The sequence below is a fragment of the Eleutherodactylus coqui genome, chromosome 13 (assembly GCF_035609145.1).
Source record: "Eleutherodactylus coqui strain aEleCoq1 chromosome 13, aEleCoq1.hap1, whole genome shotgun sequence".
Classification (NCBI taxonomy): domain Eukaryota; kingdom Metazoa; phylum Chordata; class Amphibia; order Anura; family Eleutherodactylidae; genus Eleutherodactylus; species Eleutherodactylus coqui.
In genome coordinates, this window is record NC_089849.1 from 11,213,356 (window position 1) to 11,231,842 (window position 18,487).

The 18,487-nt window shown below is 48.3% G+C and overlaps 1 protein-coding gene across 2 annotated transcripts; it reads left to right on the forward strand.

Moving 5' to 3' along the window:
• Positions 1-2,466: 2,466 nt before the first annotated feature.
• HM13 (histocompatibility minor 13) lies at positions 2,467-18,053 on the forward strand. 2 transcript variants are annotated; one of them, XM_066585817.1, is made up of 12 exons: positions 2,467-2,733; positions 2,881-2,979; positions 5,193-5,275; positions 9,245-9,333; positions 9,435-9,520; positions 9,601-9,726; positions 9,834-9,891; positions 9,972-10,055; positions 10,626-10,662; positions 11,077-11,179; positions 14,146-14,231; positions 15,923-16,122. In XM_066585817.1, exons 1-12 carry the CDS (start codon positions 2,557-2,559, stop codon positions 16,071-16,073), a joined length of 1,179 nt encoding a protein of 392 aa, XP_066441914.1. In that variant the 5' UTR covers positions 2,467-2,556; the 3' UTR covers positions 16,074-16,122. The 2 variants fall into 2 exon arrangements, with proteins under 2 accessions (XP_066441914.1, XP_066441913.1); XM_066585816.1 differs by lacking the exon at positions 15,923-16,122 and adding an exon at positions 17,757-18,053 and having other exon boundaries at positions 2,471-2,733.
• The last annotated feature ends 434 nt before the right edge of the window (positions 18,054-18,487 follow it).

Genomic DNA, 18,487 nt, shown 5'->3' on the forward strand with positions numbered 1-18,487 from the left:
CTTTTAATTGGCTAAGCACAGTTAACATCCAGGTAACTGGGGGCGGTACCCACGCTATTTAACAGACATCGAGTCATTACCAACCAGGTCTGTCAGTCTATATCGGGCCTACGGGCCCTATGGCTGCGTGCTAATACTGAGCTATCAGGCAATAAGTGTGTGTCAGTTACAACTGTCCTTTGTCTGACACTGCAGAAACGCGTTGACAGTTAGATACTTGATAGGTACAGGGGCGTAACTAAAGGCTCAGGGGCCCTGATGCAAAATGTGATCTGGGGCCCCCTTTTATCTGTATCTGTACCTGTACCCATACCTAAACCATGCTGCACAGAGACATAACTTGAAGCTTCTGGGCCCCGATGCAAAACCTGTAACAGGGCCCCCAACTATAATGCTTTATTCATAGTACTGGGCTCCCTATATGGAGAAGAGAGGCCTTATGGGTCCCCTAAGGCTCCTGGGCCCGGGTGCAACCGCATCCCCTGCACCCTCTATAGTTACGCCCCTGGATAGGTAGATACCTGGCTGATTACTATCAGCATTAGCCAGATCCCCCCTTTTTACTGTCTCCTAATCACCACATTGCGTGACTATTGGGAGTCATATATGATGGTGTATTACGCCATCCATGCACATTACAGCTCCATCATAGATCAATATCGATACGCTGTTATACTCCTTATGGAGATACCTATATCAATATCACAGTCTTGCTGTATGTGACCTTAGGTGGAATAAGGGGTAAGAAGTGACCTCACTTACCTGATTAGTTCCGTAACTTGCTACAATGTGACGGACGGTACAGTGATCTCCATACCTAATGGGCCGTGTATGTTGGCTACCATTAGCCCCCACTGATTACTACCTAAATAGTGGATTGCCTGGTGCACATCCTCCTTTAGTTTCCCCGCATCTGTTGTTTCCAGCTTCTTCCACATCGACAGACTCCTAGATTCCCTGTATACAGCGCACCCCTCTTTGTACTAGGGCAAGTATAAACCAGCAACTATATAAACTGGTAGTTGGTTTTATTTGCACCTAGTATACGGTATACACACCGCACTGCGGTCCCAGCTAGGGCCCTAGGGCTTACTATAGATGCAGTCTGGTGCTAGGACTATACAGATTCTGCACTGCTCTCGGTCTGTTTTGTGCGTCCCGTGAGGAACTTTTTATTTTTACCATTTATATCAATAAAAGTTAAATATTAACCGTTTGGTTCCCCTCAGTGATTGGTATTAGAGATGAGCGAACGTGCTCGGCCCCGCCCCTTTTTCGCCCAAATACCGCGATTTTCGAGTACTTCCGTACTCGGGCGAAAAATTTGGGGGGTGCCGTGGGTGAGTGGGGGGTTGCAGCGGGGAGTGGGGGGGAGAGGGAGAGAGAGAGGGCTCCCCCCTGTTCCCCGCTGCTACCCACCACGCCGCCACGCCTCTCCCCGCCCCCCGGCGCACCCGAGTACTTTTCACCCGAGTAGTGAAGTACTCGAAAATCGCGGTATTCGGGCGAAAAAGGGGCGTGGCCGAGCACGTTCGCTCATCTCTAATTGGTATATAATGTTGGAACTTTCTGTCAGTGAGGCCCTTTTGACCATTTCTCCGTTTAAAAAAAACCAACCTACTGCGTACGTTTGGTATCGCCACATCGTGTAACGACCCGTACAATGCGCTGAGCGCTCTGTGCATCCTGCATGTCAAAAAGTGTGAAAAATGTAACAAAACTGAGAGAAAATGCTTATTTGGTTCATTTCACTTCCTACTTAATGTAATAAAAGTGATCAAAAAACCCATATCTACCCCAAAATGGTACCAATACAAACTACAGCTCGTCACGCAAAACTCAAGCCCCCCCAGAGCTCCGCCCACGGAAAGTTTAAAAAGTTCTGGGACTTTGAACGAAAGTAGAAGAAAATATATACATAGAATGTTGGCGTGATCGTACCGATCTGCAGAATAAAGCCGTATCCTGTCCCTAAGGCCGCTCTCACACAAACCGCTATTTACCGTGATTAGCGCGGCGCCCCAAGTGCCGCTGTACAACGCTTCCGTTGATTATTGAACGCGGCACTGCGATTTTTTCGAGAGCTGTCTTTGTGCGTTTTCATGTTTACGCACCTCTTCACAATGATGGGGCGCGTTAAAAAGCATTGCGCGACACTGTACCGTGCGTTCAAAAGCGTCGCTGGAAAACGCAGTGAAGATGGCGCAATTTCGAGCGGTGTCTTCTGAAGGTGTGTGCGGCCTGAGGGGTGGGAAAATGAAAACATTATGGCTTTTGAAAAATGTAGATGAAAATCCTCAAAAAAAAGCACCACGTCGTTTGGGCAAAAAGAGCCCGCGTCACTAAGGGGTTAAGAACTGTGTGGGATGGAAGTGGGCGTGGTTAGTCTGGCTGGTCACCCTCATAGCTCCTCCCCTTGGTTACCGCCGCGCCTGGTCGTTAAGGAAGTCCTTCCTGCTGCCGTCGCCGGGATAGCACGTCACTTCCGGCAGCTTTGATAACGTGTCCTTACCGGTCCTCCTGCTGTGAAGCGTCTCCCGGCAGCACCTCGCGGACATGGCGGAGCTGGAGCCCGCGGCTCTGCACAACGAGAGCGATGCGGCCGTGAACGGCACCGCCAGGCTGGTCAGCTCTCCGGAGGGCACCGCGCTGGCATACGGCAGCCTGCTGGGGATGGCACTGCTGCCCATCTTCTTCGGGGCGATGAGGAGTGTGACCTGTGCCAAGGGGAAGGTGAGAGGTGCTGTGCCCTGCAGACATGGAGCTGCCAATTGGTGCCTGCAGCTGGCAGAGGTTGCAGTGTAGCTGCTGCCCGGTGGGCACTGCCAGCTGTGCATTATAACGGTAGTGATACAATGATGGGGATTGTTGTTCTTGCAGAATTCGTCGGACATGCCGGAGACCATCACCAGCAGGGACGCGGCCCGCTTCCCCATCATCGCCAGCTGCACCCTCTTCGGTCTTTACCTGTTTTTTAAGGTGAGTGTCTGTTGTTGTGTTTACGGTGGGGGAGGGGGTGCAGGGGCGCATGTACTGTACGTGCCGCAGCGCAGCCCTCGTGTGGTCATGTGACTGACGCAGTCATACCGGTAGACGGGCTGCAGCGCCGCATCACAGTGACGATCGTCAGTCTTGGCAGAATGTGACACCTGTGGTCAGATGCCCCCAGTAGTGGGGGAGGGGCGTCCCTGTAATCGGGGGTCCCAGATGTTGTCAAGACTTAGTAAATGGCGACAAGATGTTTTATTTTATTTTTTTTTACTCCTGTTGTCATTTGTGGTCGGCTGCGATACGAGACGATTATTCTGCATCTAGCGGATCTGCCGCATGTCTGCCTGGTGACCACAGGGGCCGGCTGGAGGAACGTTATCTCTGCCCTGCCTGCTGACGAGCTCCCCGCAGGCGCCTGGCATGAAGGGGGAGGGGTGAGCTCACAGTAGGAAACGGGAAATTCAAGCTCTCCTGTATAGCAAAGATGCAGAGAAATGCCCGGGGGCGCAACGCTCAAGCGGCACGTCGGCATAATATAATAGACTGTACTGGAGGTCCGTGGGCAGAGCGCGTGGTTGCTGGCAGAGTTGGTTGGTGCGGGCAGAGAGCGTGGTTGCTGGCGGAGTCGAGCAGGGGGCTATATTGGCATGGGCAGCTCCTTTGACTGCTGGCGAGGTGGTTGTATTGATGCGGGTAACTTGTGATTATTGGGGGGTTGGTTGGAGTTGGCAGCTCCTTGTGGTTGGTGGGGGGGGGTCACACGGACAGATTTTAATTTGCGATCACCGTCGGCGCTGACTTTCCGCTGCAGAGCGCGGGCATTGACGGGCATGTAGGATCGATGGATGGATATTCTTTCCCTTCACACTCGTGGATACGGATTGCATGTTCCGTGAACAGAACCTCCGGGAGCTTCCTAGTATTCATTGGGACTGATTTGGGTACATACATGATTTTGATAAATTTTTTGGAAGCCAGGGTAACAAGAAAAGGCCAATTTTTGCTTCTTATCTTCTTATTTTTTGTGCTCGTGTAAATAGTAGTGTTTTAACCCCTTAGTGACGGCCAATACGCTGTTTTATTGACAGCGGGGCTCCTGCTCCAACAGCCAGTTTTATTGTTCAAAAGCAGCGTGTTTCAAAAAATTAAATAAATACAAATTTTCAAAAATTTCTCTAAACTTTGGTATCGCATTCATCATGCTGATCCAGATAGGAAAGTTATCCTGTTTTTTGTTTTTCTTTCCTGAATGGTGAACGGTATAAAAATAAAACCCAGAAAATAATGGTGAACTTTCTGGACGTCTCTCTCAAAAAAAAAAAAAATTAATAAATCTCTACAACACATTTTATGGCCCCCGGAGTGTTACAATTAAAATTATACAACTCGTCCTGCAGAAATACAAATCTCCATACAAGATTTGCTTGGTCCTTAAGGCACAAAATAGGCCGGCCACTAAGGGGTTAATAGTTTGGACTGTTTCCAAGACGGCGATCCCAAATATGAAGGGTTTGTTAATGGTTCAGATATTTTTATAGGGAAAGGTGTGCGTTTTTATTCCGTTTTAATGCTTTTAGAGCATTCTTTTAAACCGTTTTCCACATTTTGTATTTTGCTCATGTAGGGGACTTGTGATCACTCGTACTGTAACCTGCAATACTTCAGTAGTGCAGTGTATTATGATTTTCAGTTGTGCTTTTTAAGCCCTGCCATAGACAGGACTTAATAGGCATCCATGTATAGTAGCCCTGGGAGCCTTCACTAGGCTCCAAGCTGCCTTGCTAGTTCATGGGCACCCCACAAAGATGCTGCGAAGTGGGCAGAGGGTGGGGCACAGGAGTTGGCCCCCTTCTCCCTCTGGCTGACTGTTCCGAGGCGCAGTCAACTTTGACCACGGCATCACAATAGTTAATTGCCACAATTCAAGCCAGCTCTGATCACGTCAGGTAGCAGCTGTCAAAAGCAGCTTATGGCCACCGGGTGTGAAGCGGACTCGGCTCCCAAGCCCACTCCATACACCCTTCATCCGCACAACGTAAATTTCCCATTGGCATTGTCGGAGCAGTTAAGATGGCTGTAGATTACAGATGTGACGCTGATACCTGTAGACGGATCCTACTTACTGGAAGTCTCGCTCCTTGGCGCGTGGTCCCTCATGGAAATGTAGGTTTTGACTCTTTCTATTTACTCTTCCTCCCCAGATCTTCTCCCAGGAGTATATTAACCTCTTACTGTCCATGTACTTCTTCATCCTGGGAGTCCTGGCTCTGGCGCACACTATAAGGTGAGAGGAAATAGATGGATTGCGGTATATGGGTGGATATAGGACGCGATCCCATATGGGTGACGCTGGCCTGTCGATTGGATTAGATTGTCAGCAGCTGGTCTAGTGTGACCCGGCATGGTCTGTAAATTTAAAGGGGGAAAATAATATTGATGCCCTATCCTCAGGACAAGTCATTAACGGTTAATCAGCTGGGGTCTGTCACTCGAGACCCCGACTGATCAGCTGCGCCAGCCACTACACAAGGGTCGGCACAGCCGCTTCCACTCTGACCTCTGTAATTGCGGCACAGTCAGCTGATTGGTCGGGTTCCTAAGTGACGGACCCCAGCTGATCAGCTGTTGATGAGCTGTCCTGAGGTTAGGTCATCAATATTATTTTCCCCCTTTAAATTTACAGAAAACCCTTTTTTAAGGCCGCTTTCACATAAGCAGATGAGTGTCCAGGGCTGACCGCAGGCCTGAACATGGGGCGGCGTCATGGGGGCTTTTGGCTCAGTACTCCTGGGGTCGGACCAGGCCACTCGTCCAAGTTAAGCAGTTACATGATTGCACCTGTAATACGCTTATATAAAGCTGGCCTAAGGGCGCTCTCGTACACGATGGGAGATCCGCCACAGACAAATCTGCACCAAAATCCACACTTTATTAAAGCAGAATTTCTGTGTATTTCGCGCTCGGCAAAATCTGCATGTAAACGTGTAGATTTGTCCGTACGGTGGATTTTTCCTAAAGGGGTTTATGTAATTTACAGTAGAATCATTGTATTCTCTTAAGATCTCTGCTTGCTGTCAGACAATTCTGAGGCTGAAAATCCATCCTGAACTACTGTAGTACTTGTCACTGCTGAGGGTTTGTTACAGTTGTATCCAGTCTAGATAATCCTGTGTGGTGAACAGCCCGGACTCTGGACTGATACAATGTAACAAACTATCAGCGCAGGAGAGATTTGTGCTGCTGACACACTTACTTCCCAAAGGATTGTCTGGATGCAATGTAACAAACCCTCAGCTGTGAATTGCTTGGGTCAGGATACAGATTCAGGAACTGAAGGTAGAAAGCATTCACGGACTTCAAGTAGAGGCCTTGGAAAAGGGGAGGAATCGAAGCGCAAGATTTATTAGAAAACTCTTAATTTTAATTTAGGCTTTGTTTACTTAACCCCTTCAGGACCAGAAATTTATCATGTGCTTTTTGTTTTTTTTTTTGTTTTTTTGTTTTTTTTTTTCGTTTCTTTGTCCTCCGCCTACTAAGAGTCGTAAATTTTTCCACTGACGTCGCCGTCTGAAGGCTTGTTATTTGTGGGATGAGTTGTATTCTTCAAATTGTACCATTTAACTCCTTGAGTGGCACGCCCAGAAATTTTCTGGGACGAGCTCCACTGCCCATAGTGACATAGCCCGGAAGATTTCTGGGCTATGTTTCGCTATAGGAGTTGCAGAGCACAATGCCACAAGCTGTGGCATTGTGCTCTGCCTGCACAGACCTACACAGAGCAGTGCAGGACTTTGAAAAACAGAAGCGGGAAGATATTGCAGATCTGCTGGCAATTTCCCGCTTCTATTTTCAAACTTCTGCACTGCTTTGTTTACAGGTTGCCATAGAGACCATCAGCCGATGGTCTCTGTGGCAGGGAGAGCTGGTGCTTGGCTGTCAGAGGATAGCCAGGCACCAGCTCTTACATAGCAGAGAAGAGAAAAAACCTCCGATCTCTGCTGTGTTAACCCTTTACATGCCGTCTATACGACCACAGCATGTAAAGGGCTGACAGAGGGAGGGGGCTCCCTCTGTCAGAGCATAGCTGGGCACCAGCTGTTACACAGCAGAGAATGGAGAAAACCTCAGATCTCTGCTGTGTTAACCCTTTAAGGGCTGCGGTCTATGCGACTGCAGCATGTGCAGGGCTTTCGCCATCGGACCACCGGATGTGATCAGGGGTTCTGATGGGTCTCTGTGGAAGTCCCCTAAAGGGACAAAAAGAATTTATTGTATTTATTTATTTTTTTAACTTTTAAAAAGGGGAGAAATTATTAAAAAAATAACATTTGTCTCCCTTTACCTTGTAAAAAAAATTAAAAATAAAATTCCACATGTGGTATCCCTGCGTAGTAATGACCCAGAGAAGGAAGCTAGTACGTTATTTAACCCCTTAATGACACGCCCCCCTCCCCCTTTTTTTATTTTTTGAAAAAGTTATGGCTCTTGGAACGCGACTGTAAATTTAGTTAAAATTAAATGATTGTCTCATTTAAAGAACCTGCCCTGGTGGGTCTGACAGAAGGTAAGAAACCCGACACTGAGGGGTTAATGTGCTCTATAATGTACGCAAAACATAAACCTTTTTAAGTTGGTAAAAATTGAGAAAATGCAGTTGTGTCGCTCTTGGTGGGTGAAGTTCCTACGGCGTTCACAGGGCATTAATGTCGTGCACTTCAGCTCTTTGGGCAATACGATTACGGTGATAACTAATGTTTTTAGGGTTATTTTTGTTTGTTTTTTCCTAATGTTTTTCTATTTTAACATTTTTCTTGAACAAATTGCTTTCTTTCACTGAATTCTGAGACTCGTAATAATATATAAAAACAATTCTATATTTCTTTCTATTGGCTGTGAGCTCTCACGTTCCGCTGGGTGAACCTTAGTCTTTATCCCCGCTCTGAGGTTCCGAGGCGCGCACATCTTGTTGGTCACTTTCAATTCAAATTCTTTTTGTAGCCGGGATCTTAAAAAAAAAAGCAAAAAAAAAAAACAGCAATTCTGGCATTCCTTCGTCGTGCTGTGTGGGGGTTTTTTGTATTTTTTTTTCTTTGCTTTTGATTTGTCTTTTTGTGTTTTTTGTTTATTTTTACATTTAGCGCCTTCACTATGCAGGATGAATGTTGTGTTGTGGTTTTTTATTTATTAATTTTTCGGACTTTTACATGAACGGTGATACTAAATGCGTGTTAGTTTCTGGCTTTCTTTTAGGCCTCATGTCCACAGGCAAAATAAGAATTAAAATCCGCAGCGGATTTTAACTCTTCTCCTGCACGCAGATCCGCACCCCATAGGGATGCATTGACCACCCGCGGGTAGATAAATATCCGCGGATGGTCAATAAAAGGGATTTTAAAAAAAATGGAGCATGAAAAAATCTGGACCATGCTCTATTTTCGTGCGGATCTCCCTGCGGGGACGGCTCCCGCGGGCTTCTATTGAAGCCTATGGAAGCCGTCCGGATCCGCGGGAGACCTAAAATAGGAATTTAAAAGAATTTACCCATCCGGAGCGGACCGGGAAGGTCTTCTCTTCCTCACGGCCGCATCTTTCTTGCTTCGGCTCGGCGGATGTGCCCGGCGCATGCGCGCGGCACATCGGCGACGTGTTGGCGACGTGCCGCCGGCGTGACGAGTTCATCCGCCGGCCGAAAAAGAAGATCCGGCCGTGAGGCTGAGAAGACTTTCCCCGCCCGCTACGGATGGGTAAATTCTTTTAAATTCCTATTTTCAGCGCTCATGTCCGCGGGGCAGGAGGGACCCGCTGCAGATTCTACATGTAGAATCCGTAGCGGGCCTGATTTTCCCCGTGGACATGAGGCCTTAATTGTTTAATATTTTGCAGGAAAAATTGAAAGAGGGTGTTTTTTTTTTTTTTTTGTTTGTTTGTTTTTTTCCTGAATGGTTTAATTTTTTTTTTTTTATTAAATCTTGCATTATATAGTTCCCCCCCCCCCCCCCCCCCCCCTCTCCTCCAGTAGACTCCAGGCTGCCATGCTAGCACATAGGACGACACTTGGCTGAGTTGGGTGCCTATCTACGTATAAATTCTGTCCTGGGTGGGCTGCACTGACAGCAGCCGCTTAAACCATTTCTTGACAACCCCTTTAAGGCTGGATGGTGGCATTACTCCTCCATTATTCCCCGCCCCCACCTTCTGTTTAGGTTCGGGTCTTGAATTAACCCTCTGTTGCCCGCTTCTCCTTTACCCTCAGCCCGGCCATGAACAGAATCTTCCCGGAGAACTTCCCCAACAAACAGTATCAGCTGCTCTTCACTCAGGGCTCCGGGGACAGTAAGGAAGGTGCGTACAGTGTGCCTGCTGACAGCCGGGGGGCGCTCCCCATGCAGTATTATATAGCACTGATTACGGAGTCGCTCACATTACTCACCTTCTTCCTGTAGAGATTGTAAATTACGAGTTTGACACCCGGGACCTGGTCTGCCTGGTGCTCAGCGGGGTGGTCGGGGTCTGGTACCTCCTGAAGAAGGTGAGGAGCCCCTCATGTAGGTTATCTGTGCCCTCGCCTATGTGCCGTCCGGCCTGACTACAAGTGTTGTGTCTCCTCAGCACTGGATCGCTAATAACCTGTTCGGCTTGGCGTTTGCCCTTAATGGGGTGGAGCTTCTGCACCTGAACAACGTCGGTACCGGCTGCATCCTGCTGGGGGGGCTCTTCGTCTACGACATCTTCTGGGTACGTTTCCTGCTGATACTGAAGCTCGGACTTTGTGGACCGGAAAGTAGGTTTTTGGGTTTTTTTTGTATTTGTTTTTTATTCCCTTTTTATTTAATTCTCTTAAGGTTTTCGGGACCAACGTGATGGTGACTGTCGCCAAGTCCTTCGAGGCACCGATAAAATGTGAGTATTGGCCCCCTCTACCCCGAGGCTTTCTCCGCAGGATTGCATTTGGTCAATTTGAATTTCGTCTTTTTTCCTAGTGGTCTTTCCTCAGGATCTGTTGGAGAAGGGGCTTGCAGCCAACAATTTTGCCATGCTGGGACTGGGGGATATTGTCATTCCAGGTGAGTCTGCTAGGGGGCGCCTGTAGTGTCATTCCAGGGGGAGTCTACTAGGGGGCGCCTGTAGTGTCATTCCAGGGAACATCCTGCTGGAGGATGCTACAGTATCATGTCATTCTGGGGGAAGGGGCTCAGTATAGGACACTATAGCAGTCATTCTGGGAGGAGGGATGCCACTAGAGGGCGCCGTAGATGTCCTTTCCCTAGATCGGCACTCTACAGTGCTGTTATGGCTTATCCCAACCAGTTTATGGCAACAGCAATGAATTGCATCTGGTCCCATGTTATGCGCTCTGGTTGGGCCTACCCTGTGCTGTTGCTTTGTCGCACTCGGCTGTGGCTATATACGAGTTTATTTAGTTGTTGCACGCTCAATAACAATAATATGCTTTTGCAAATGTATTTAAGATTGTACTTCCATTTTGTGTATACAGCTCCTATGCAGAGGCATGCGTCTGTTTACAGATTACATACCCAGAATATTCCCATCCTGAAGTCATGTGACACCACATGGCTGAAGACTTATTGCTCATACACACGTGTCACATGTTCCACTTTGTTTCTGTTTTTCAGGCATCTTCATTGCGCTGTTACTCCGGTTTGACATCAGGTGAGTGTTGTGCGCCCTTTTTTAGGTAAGCAAGTTTGTAGTGTGTTGTCCCCCCACCTCATGCTATAGTGCCCCATTGATGACTACCTACAGTCACCACTAGGGGGAGTTTGAGTTACGTAGTTATTGAGCTCAATGTGATCTGTCTATGCTGTGATCTCCCCCTAGTGGTAGCTGCAGGCTCTGAGCATTGTATGGTTTATCGTGTAGCTTCAATCTCCTGAAATTTGCACAGAATTTGTGATCTGTAGAAGTTTGTTTCCATCACTCTTACTGATCGCTCCGATTCTACAGGGACACGGGGGTATACAGTAACTGCATTGAACCCCACTGCGTTAGAGTCCAAGTTCGGTATAAGGTTTTCACCGTTGACATCCTCCAGTCTTCACTAACCGGGTTTATCTGTCTTTGCAGCTTGAAGAAGAACTCTCACACGTACTTCTACACCAGCTTCTTGGCGTACATCTTCGGCCTGGCTCTCACCATCTTTGTAATGCACACCTTCAAACATGCTCAGGTAAGTAACCACATGGCTGCGTACAAACAGTCACTCGTGACTATGGGAGACCACTATTTATGTTCTGAAGTGAAAGGGTTAATCGACAAGACTGCAGAAAGCCCAGGTCGGCACGCTCAGGTGAGACTTCCTCCAGATAAAGTCTGTATAATGTTATTAACAATGAAATGCAGTTTGTGCAGAATCAGGTGAGTAACGACCGCAGCCTCATTCACTTTAAACCCCCTGAGCTCTGTGCGCCTTCTGCAGGAAAAGACCATTTAGTTTAGAACGAGCTCCGTTTGTCCTAATCTTACAACCCAAATTTCAAAAAAGTTGGGACACTTTGTAAAATATAAAGAAAAGCAGAATGCAGTAATCTGGAAGTCTCCCCTAACCGTCTGGTATTTTTAGTAGGGCGCTTATCAGAGCGAGGAAGGGGAACATTTCACTTAATTTTTTAAAAATTCAACTTCTTTAGAAATTGATGGCGGCAACACCTCACAAATGTTTTTCATCAGTACCACTTACAAGTGGAGGGTCAATCTTCTACTAAGTCACATGACTGTATAAAAGTTCATGTTAGAGAGGCGGAGTCTCTCAGAAGCAAAGATGGTCAGAGGTCACCGATCTGTGAGAAACTGCAGCTAATAATTGTGGGACCATCTACAGTGCATAATATCATCAATGGAGTCAAAGAATCTGGGGAAAGTCATGTGCACAAGGCACAAAGCCAACAGTCAATACAGGCTGCTAGAGATCTGCCCGCCCGCAGGCGGATCTGCATGAAAACAGGCATGATTCTGTTATGCCAACCACTGCATGGTTCACTGTACAATCCACAAATGCAGGTTAAAGCTGGATCACATAAAGAGGAGGCCAGAAATGGCAGAGTCTTCAGTGGGCTAAAGCTCATTTATAATGGACTAAGGCAAAATGGAAAAATGTTCTGTGGGACTCGAGGGAAGAAGGACCATCCAGCTTATTATCAGCACTCCATTCAGAACCCTGCACCTCTGATGGTATGGGGTGGCATTAGTGCCTATGGCATGGGCAGCTTACGCAGCTTGAAAGGCACGATCAATGCTGAGCAGTAAATGGAGGTTGTAGAACAACACAGAGGTGTAAGTTGGGGCTTCTGGGCCCCAATACAAAACCTGTAACAAGGCCCCCAACTATAACACTTTATTCATAGTACCGGGCTCCCTATATGGAGAGGAGAGGCCTTATGGGGCCCCTAAGACTTCCGGGCCCAGATTCCCCCTACAGAGACATTTAAAAAAATGTGAATAAAGAAAAATAACAAACCCCCTTTTGTACACACTTCCCCTCTTTGTAAGCCCCCCCCCCCCCCACACACACACATATTTGGTATCATCGCATCCATAACGACCTGTATAGTAAATTGAGCACACTAGTTATCCTGCACACTACAAACTGTAAGGCCTCCCTCACACAGGCGCTTCTTATCAGGATTAGCGCGATATTCTGGGCGCCATGCTAATCGCGGTATAACGTTCCCATTGTTTTCAATGGAGCCCACAGACATCTGTTCAATCGCAATGCTGGAAAGCGCCGCAGTTTTCGAGTGAAGTCTGTACTGTGTTCAGCATTTAGGGCACCAACAGCTAACCCCTGCCTTTGGGATTTAAAAACGAAAGTTGGATCGTGGCAAAACGCCACGAATGAAATTGTGTCGCTGTGCAGCACTGCTGTGTGAGCGAGGCCTGGGGGGGGGGGGGGGGGGGGGCTCATCTTGTAAATTTTGCCTCCCGAAAGAACGCAATAAAACTGATCAAAGAAGCCGTATGTACCCCAATATGGTCCCAATAAACATTAAAGCTGATCACACAAAAGAAGCCCTCCCAGAGCTCCGTCGATGGAAACCTGCAGTAATGGGACTTGGATTGCAGCAATTCAATAAAACTTATTTTTAAACTTAAAAATAAAATTAAAGTGTTTTTGTTGTGAAGTATATCATTGCGGTCTCGTCATAATCGGACCGGCACACAGAAAAAAATGTGATTAATGTAGTAAAAATAAAAATGGCTGAATTAAAAGGGGTTTTCACCCAAAAAGATTAATACAAGTTTAACAATACATAATATGTACCAAAAAAAATGGTATCAATAAAAATCACAGCTCACCGTGCAAAAAACAAGCCTTCATATGGCCAGACAGAAACATGTAAGTGAGGATTTTTGAAAAGTGGAGAAGAAAGTAAAAAGAAATGAAGGGGCCTCCGTCACCCGTCATGCTGATTAGTGATATGTTTGCTGTGCAGAGCTGTGCAGATGGTTTTGAGAAACTTCTATTTAAGTAGTCCTCTATGTACCGGTATGTGCTGCTACTGATGAAGCAGTCCTGGATAGTCATGAGCTTGCAGGCTAGCTACACCCCCCCCCCCCACCTGACCTCCAGCCAATGATTTGTCTGCAGTCTGCCTATTACTGTACCTAGAGCATTTAAAGGGATAATAGTGTTGCTCAGCCAAGCGACTGCAGCTATTGCCCGCAGGTATCAGCTGTAATAAACAGCTGACGCCCGTGCTATATGGAGAGAAGTCGCCCTGCGATCTCTCCATGCACACCCTGACACTGCTTGACATAAACGTACGCCCTATAGCGGGAAGTAAAAGTTATGGCATACATTACAAGTACCTGAAGTTTGGTTCCTATAAAAAAGAACTCGTCCTGCAAAATCCAAGGTGTCCCTCCGCGACTCTGAGGAGAGAACTTTAGGGTTAAGACCGCTGAAGCACAGCAGAGAAAACGGTTTGCTGGATAAGGCTAAAATTCGTTGTCGCAAAATGGTTAAAAATGCACCTAAAGCGACGGCGTTCTGCACCAAATATATTTACATGAGATACAAATTCAGAATCTACAACTAAAAAAAAATACATTTTTGGGAGGGTTTGGGCAATTTTAATGTGACTTTTGTGGGATTAGACCCTTCTTGAGCGCATGATGTGTCTGTGTCCCCTGCAGCCGGCGCTCCTGTACCTGGTCCCGGCCTGCATCGGCTTCCCTCTGCTTGTGGCTCTGGTGAAAGGAGAGATTACCGAGATGTTCAGGTGAGTGACTCCTCTAGAGGTCGGATTGGGGAGGGGGCGGTAGAGTAGTCGGTTGGACACTCCTGGAAACGTTCTTCACATTTTTCTGCCTCCTTTTTTTTTTTTTTTCCCCTCCTTTCATGTTCTGCATTCACCCCCGCCTCCTCCATCTTCATGTTTTCCGCACCGTTTCTTCTGTTCATCATTTTGCATTTATTTGTATTTATTCTCCTTGTGTTTCTCTTCCTCCTGCCGCTTCTTCTCTTCCTCCTTCATGTCCCCCTTCTCTCCTCTTGTGCTGTTGCTCCTTCCTCTTCGTGTCTTCTCTCTCTTCGCCCTCCTGTTGCTCCTTCCTCTTCGTGTCTTCTCTCTCTTCGCCCTCCTGTTGCTCCTTCCTCTTCGTGTCTTCTCTCTCTTCGCCCTCCTGTTGCTCCTTCCTCTTCGTGTCTTCTCTCTCTTCGCCCTCCTGTTGCTCCTTCCTCTTCGTGTCTTCTCTCTCTTCGCCCTCCTGTTGCTCCTTCCTCTTCGTGTCTTCTCTCTCTTCGCCCTCCTGTTGCTCCTTCCTCTTCGTGTCTTCTCTCTCTTCGCCCTCCTGTTGCTCCTTCCTCTTCGTGTCTTCTCTCTCTTCGCCCTCCCGTTGCTCCTTCCTCTTCGTGTCTTCTCTCTCTTCGCCCTCCCGTTGCTCCTTCCTCTTCGTGTCTTCTCTCTCTTCGCCCTCCTGTTGCTCCTTCCTCTTCGTGTCTTCTCTCTCTTCGCCCTCCCGTTGCTCCTTCCTCTTCGTGTCTTCTCTCTCTTCGCCCTCCCGTTGCTCCTTCCTCTTCGTGTCTTCTCTCTCTTCGCCCTCCCGTTGCTCCTTCCTCTTCGTGTCTTCTCTCTCTTCGCCCTCCCGTTGCTCCTTCCTCTTCGTGTCTTCTCTCTCTTCGCCCTCCCGTTGCTCCTTCCTCTTCGTGTCTTCTCTCTCTTCGCCCTCCCGTTGCTCCTTCCTCTTCGTGTCTTCTCTCTCTTCGCCCTCCCGTTGCTCCTTCCTCTTCGTGTCTTCTCTCTCTTCGCCCTCCCGTTGCTCCTTCCTCTTCGTGTCTTCTCTCTCTTCGCCCTCCCGTTGCTCCTTCCTCTTCGTGTCTTCTCTCTCTTCGCCCTCCCGTTGCTCCTTCCTCTTTGTGTCTTCTCTCTCTTTGCCCTCCCGTTGCTCCTTCCTCTTCGTGTCTTCTCTCCCTTCGCCCTCCCGTTGCTCCTTCCTCTTCGTGTCTTCTCTCTCTTCGCCCTCCCGTTGCTCCTTCCTCTTCGTGTCTTCTCTCTCTTCGCCCTCCCGTTGCTCCTTCCTCTTCGTGTCTTCTCTCTCTTCGCCCTCCCGTTGCTCCTTCCTCTTCGTGTCTTCTCTCTCTTCGCCCTCCTCTTGCTCCTTCCTCTTCGTGTCTTCTCTCTCTTCGCCCTCCTCTTGCTCCTTCTTCTTCGTGTCTTCTCTCTCTTCGCCCTCCTCTTGCTCCTTCCTCTTTGTGTCTTCTCTCTCTTTGCCCTCCTGTTGCTCCTTCCTCTTCGTGTCTTCTCTCTCTTCGCCCTCCTGTTGCTCCTTCGCCCTCCTCTCACACCCAACACTTTCTATTATTTCCATCCCGTCGCTCCTCCTTTTTGCCACCTCCCATGTTCATCATTGTCCCTTGTCTTGTCCCGCCTCCTCACCGCCGCTCTCCCTCCTGTCCTCTGTTCTCTCACAGCTATGAGTCCTCTGCGGAGCTTCTACCTCACACTCCTCGCCTCTCTCACTTTCCGGTGGTGTCTGGATCTCCTGCCAGCCTGGCCGAATCCATGCAACAAAAATCCTGTTCCCCCCGCCGCAGGCGGCAGCTCAACCCCAGCTCCATGTGAAGGGTCCCACTCATATCTGCATTTGGACAGGTGCATCTCACCTCGGCCGCTCCCCAGCCTTACCTCCCATCCAGCACACTCCATGCCTACTGGGAGATTACTCCTACCCCCATCATCCGCATTATCACCCACTGTGAACGCCGCGGGTTCCATGTCTAGTGATAGAACAGCCGGGTACCAGGTGCGGATTCCATGATGCCGAGTAGTAGATGCTGCTATTACATGTCTGATCCATGGGGCCAGTGCTGTAGTATGAATCTCCGCTGGATGTAAAGACTCACATTGAGGGGGAGGCCCGGGGGGGTCTTTTCTTTCTTCTGCTTTTTTTTTTTTTTTTCCAAGTAAAGGTTTGGTTTGTACTTAAGATGTGCGGATGTTTAACAACGTTCCTTGGGTATCGCTAGCCTGGGTGGGAGGAGTGTGGGTCCATATAGCCTCCAGGGAGACCCCCCACTGAGAGATAATATGAAGGGGCATGAGCGCTATGCCCTCCAGCAAGACCCCCACTGTTAGAGAATATGAAGGAGCGTTAGTGCTATGCCCCCTGCTGTCTTTGTTCCTTGTCTATAGACTTCTAAGCATCCGTCTTCAGTTGCTGAGAAGAGCCGACAAGGAACGATGACAGCTGAAGGGGTACCGTGCTCGGATATGTGCTTGTGCCCCTTCATTTTGGCGATCAGCAGGGTCTCGGCACTCGGACACCCACTGATCAAAACGTTTGACATGTTAAAAGTTTTTCTTTAAAAGTGCAGGTACACTTCAAATCCTGTCTTATACTCTAGTCATATATAAAGCTGCACCCACAGTTTTGCTTTTACATCTCGTATTCTACTCCAGCCACAGCAAAAGCTGCACTTACAGTTTTGCTAATGCTTGTCAGCCATATTCTGTACATGCAGTACATGGCATCAGACAGCTGAGAAGGGAACACTGCAAGATCTCATCTTATACTCCAGTCACAGCCGAAGCTGCACTTAGATTTGCTAATTCCGTCAGCCGCACTGCAGTACATTGATGAAGACAACTGTGAAGCATGAATATTACTTCCCCTACAAGTAGATACTGACACAGTTGCAGTAACATGTGAGGTCCAGCAGCCAGAGAGCTAATTGGGGCCTGGCTGAATTCTGAATGCAGCTTTGGTTGTGACAGGAGGATGACTTGTACCTCAATATTCCATTGTTCACCTGCGCTGTGTGGACTGATTTTACTGCAGAGGCGCAGAGCTGACATTCTAAAGTCTTCGGTTTGTTAGTAGTGATTGTTTTTGGGAAAGCTTGGTGCCAACTGCTGTGGCCACTGTTATGGCTAGTGCCCAGCTTTCCTGCACCCCTCACTAAGCAGCTCTGCCATTCCAGGCCTTAGGAAAACAGGATGCCAATCCCACTGGCAGAAGTAGTGCCCATAGTCACCCAGCTTTCCCAGAAACAGAGGAAACTGGTAATGAACAGCTGGGCAAAAGTCGCCAACCGAAGGGCTGGGAATTTGAGGAGTTATAGCCCTAATGCAGGACTTGCAAGTGCTGAGTGGAGGGGCATTGCGACATGGGCAGCAAATGGGTAACTGGGCACCCTGGCCAGCCTGAGTGTCTGAACTGGCAGTGGTAAAGGAGCTGGTTGCGGGCGCGCGCCGGTCAGGGCACATTACCGGCACCTTATCATTTTCCCACCCTCCTTCTTCCAGATACGAGGAGAAGCCGAGAACGGACAAAGACGAGCAAGAAAAAAAAGAGGACTGAGTTCTGTGCCCGGGATATTCCATGACTGGGGAGGGCTGAGCGGGAGAGCAGGAGCGCCACCTCACCCTTATTCATTATTACTCCCCCTTTCTCCGCAATACGTGCGTGTGTGTGACCTGCTTCTGCCCCCTCATCACCCGGCGTGGGTGCGCGTCTGTGCCTGTCATGTGTCGCTGGGCCGGTATTTTTATATTTTGTATGGTGGATTTGCTTTCTATGGTATTAAAGTATCAGTGAAGATGCCCTTTATTTGCTTCTGTTATTCAGAGAGGAGTTTACAGCGCCACCTGATGGCCAGCAGTGTGCTCTACAGGTCTGTTCTGTGATCTGCCTGTGTCATACATGAACTGCAGTCCATATGGGATCTCCCAGTGTCTGTATATTATCCCTATGTTGTACAAGACAGGCTGGGTGTAAGAAGGTCCCTGCCAGGCTTCACTGTGAGCTGCACCTCCCATGCATCAGTTCTGTGCTATAGCGAATGTAGATCCCTTGTATGTGCTGCCAGGATCCACAACTGCTGCCCAGCCAGAGTTCCATCAGTATACACACCAGTAGAAGTTGTCGGATGAAACTCTGTGATTGTAACGTTTATATCAGTAAGTGATTACAATGTCAGAGCAATGGAGGATTTAGTGTGGAAAACTGGCCCCTTGTAGGGAGGCGCTAGTACCCT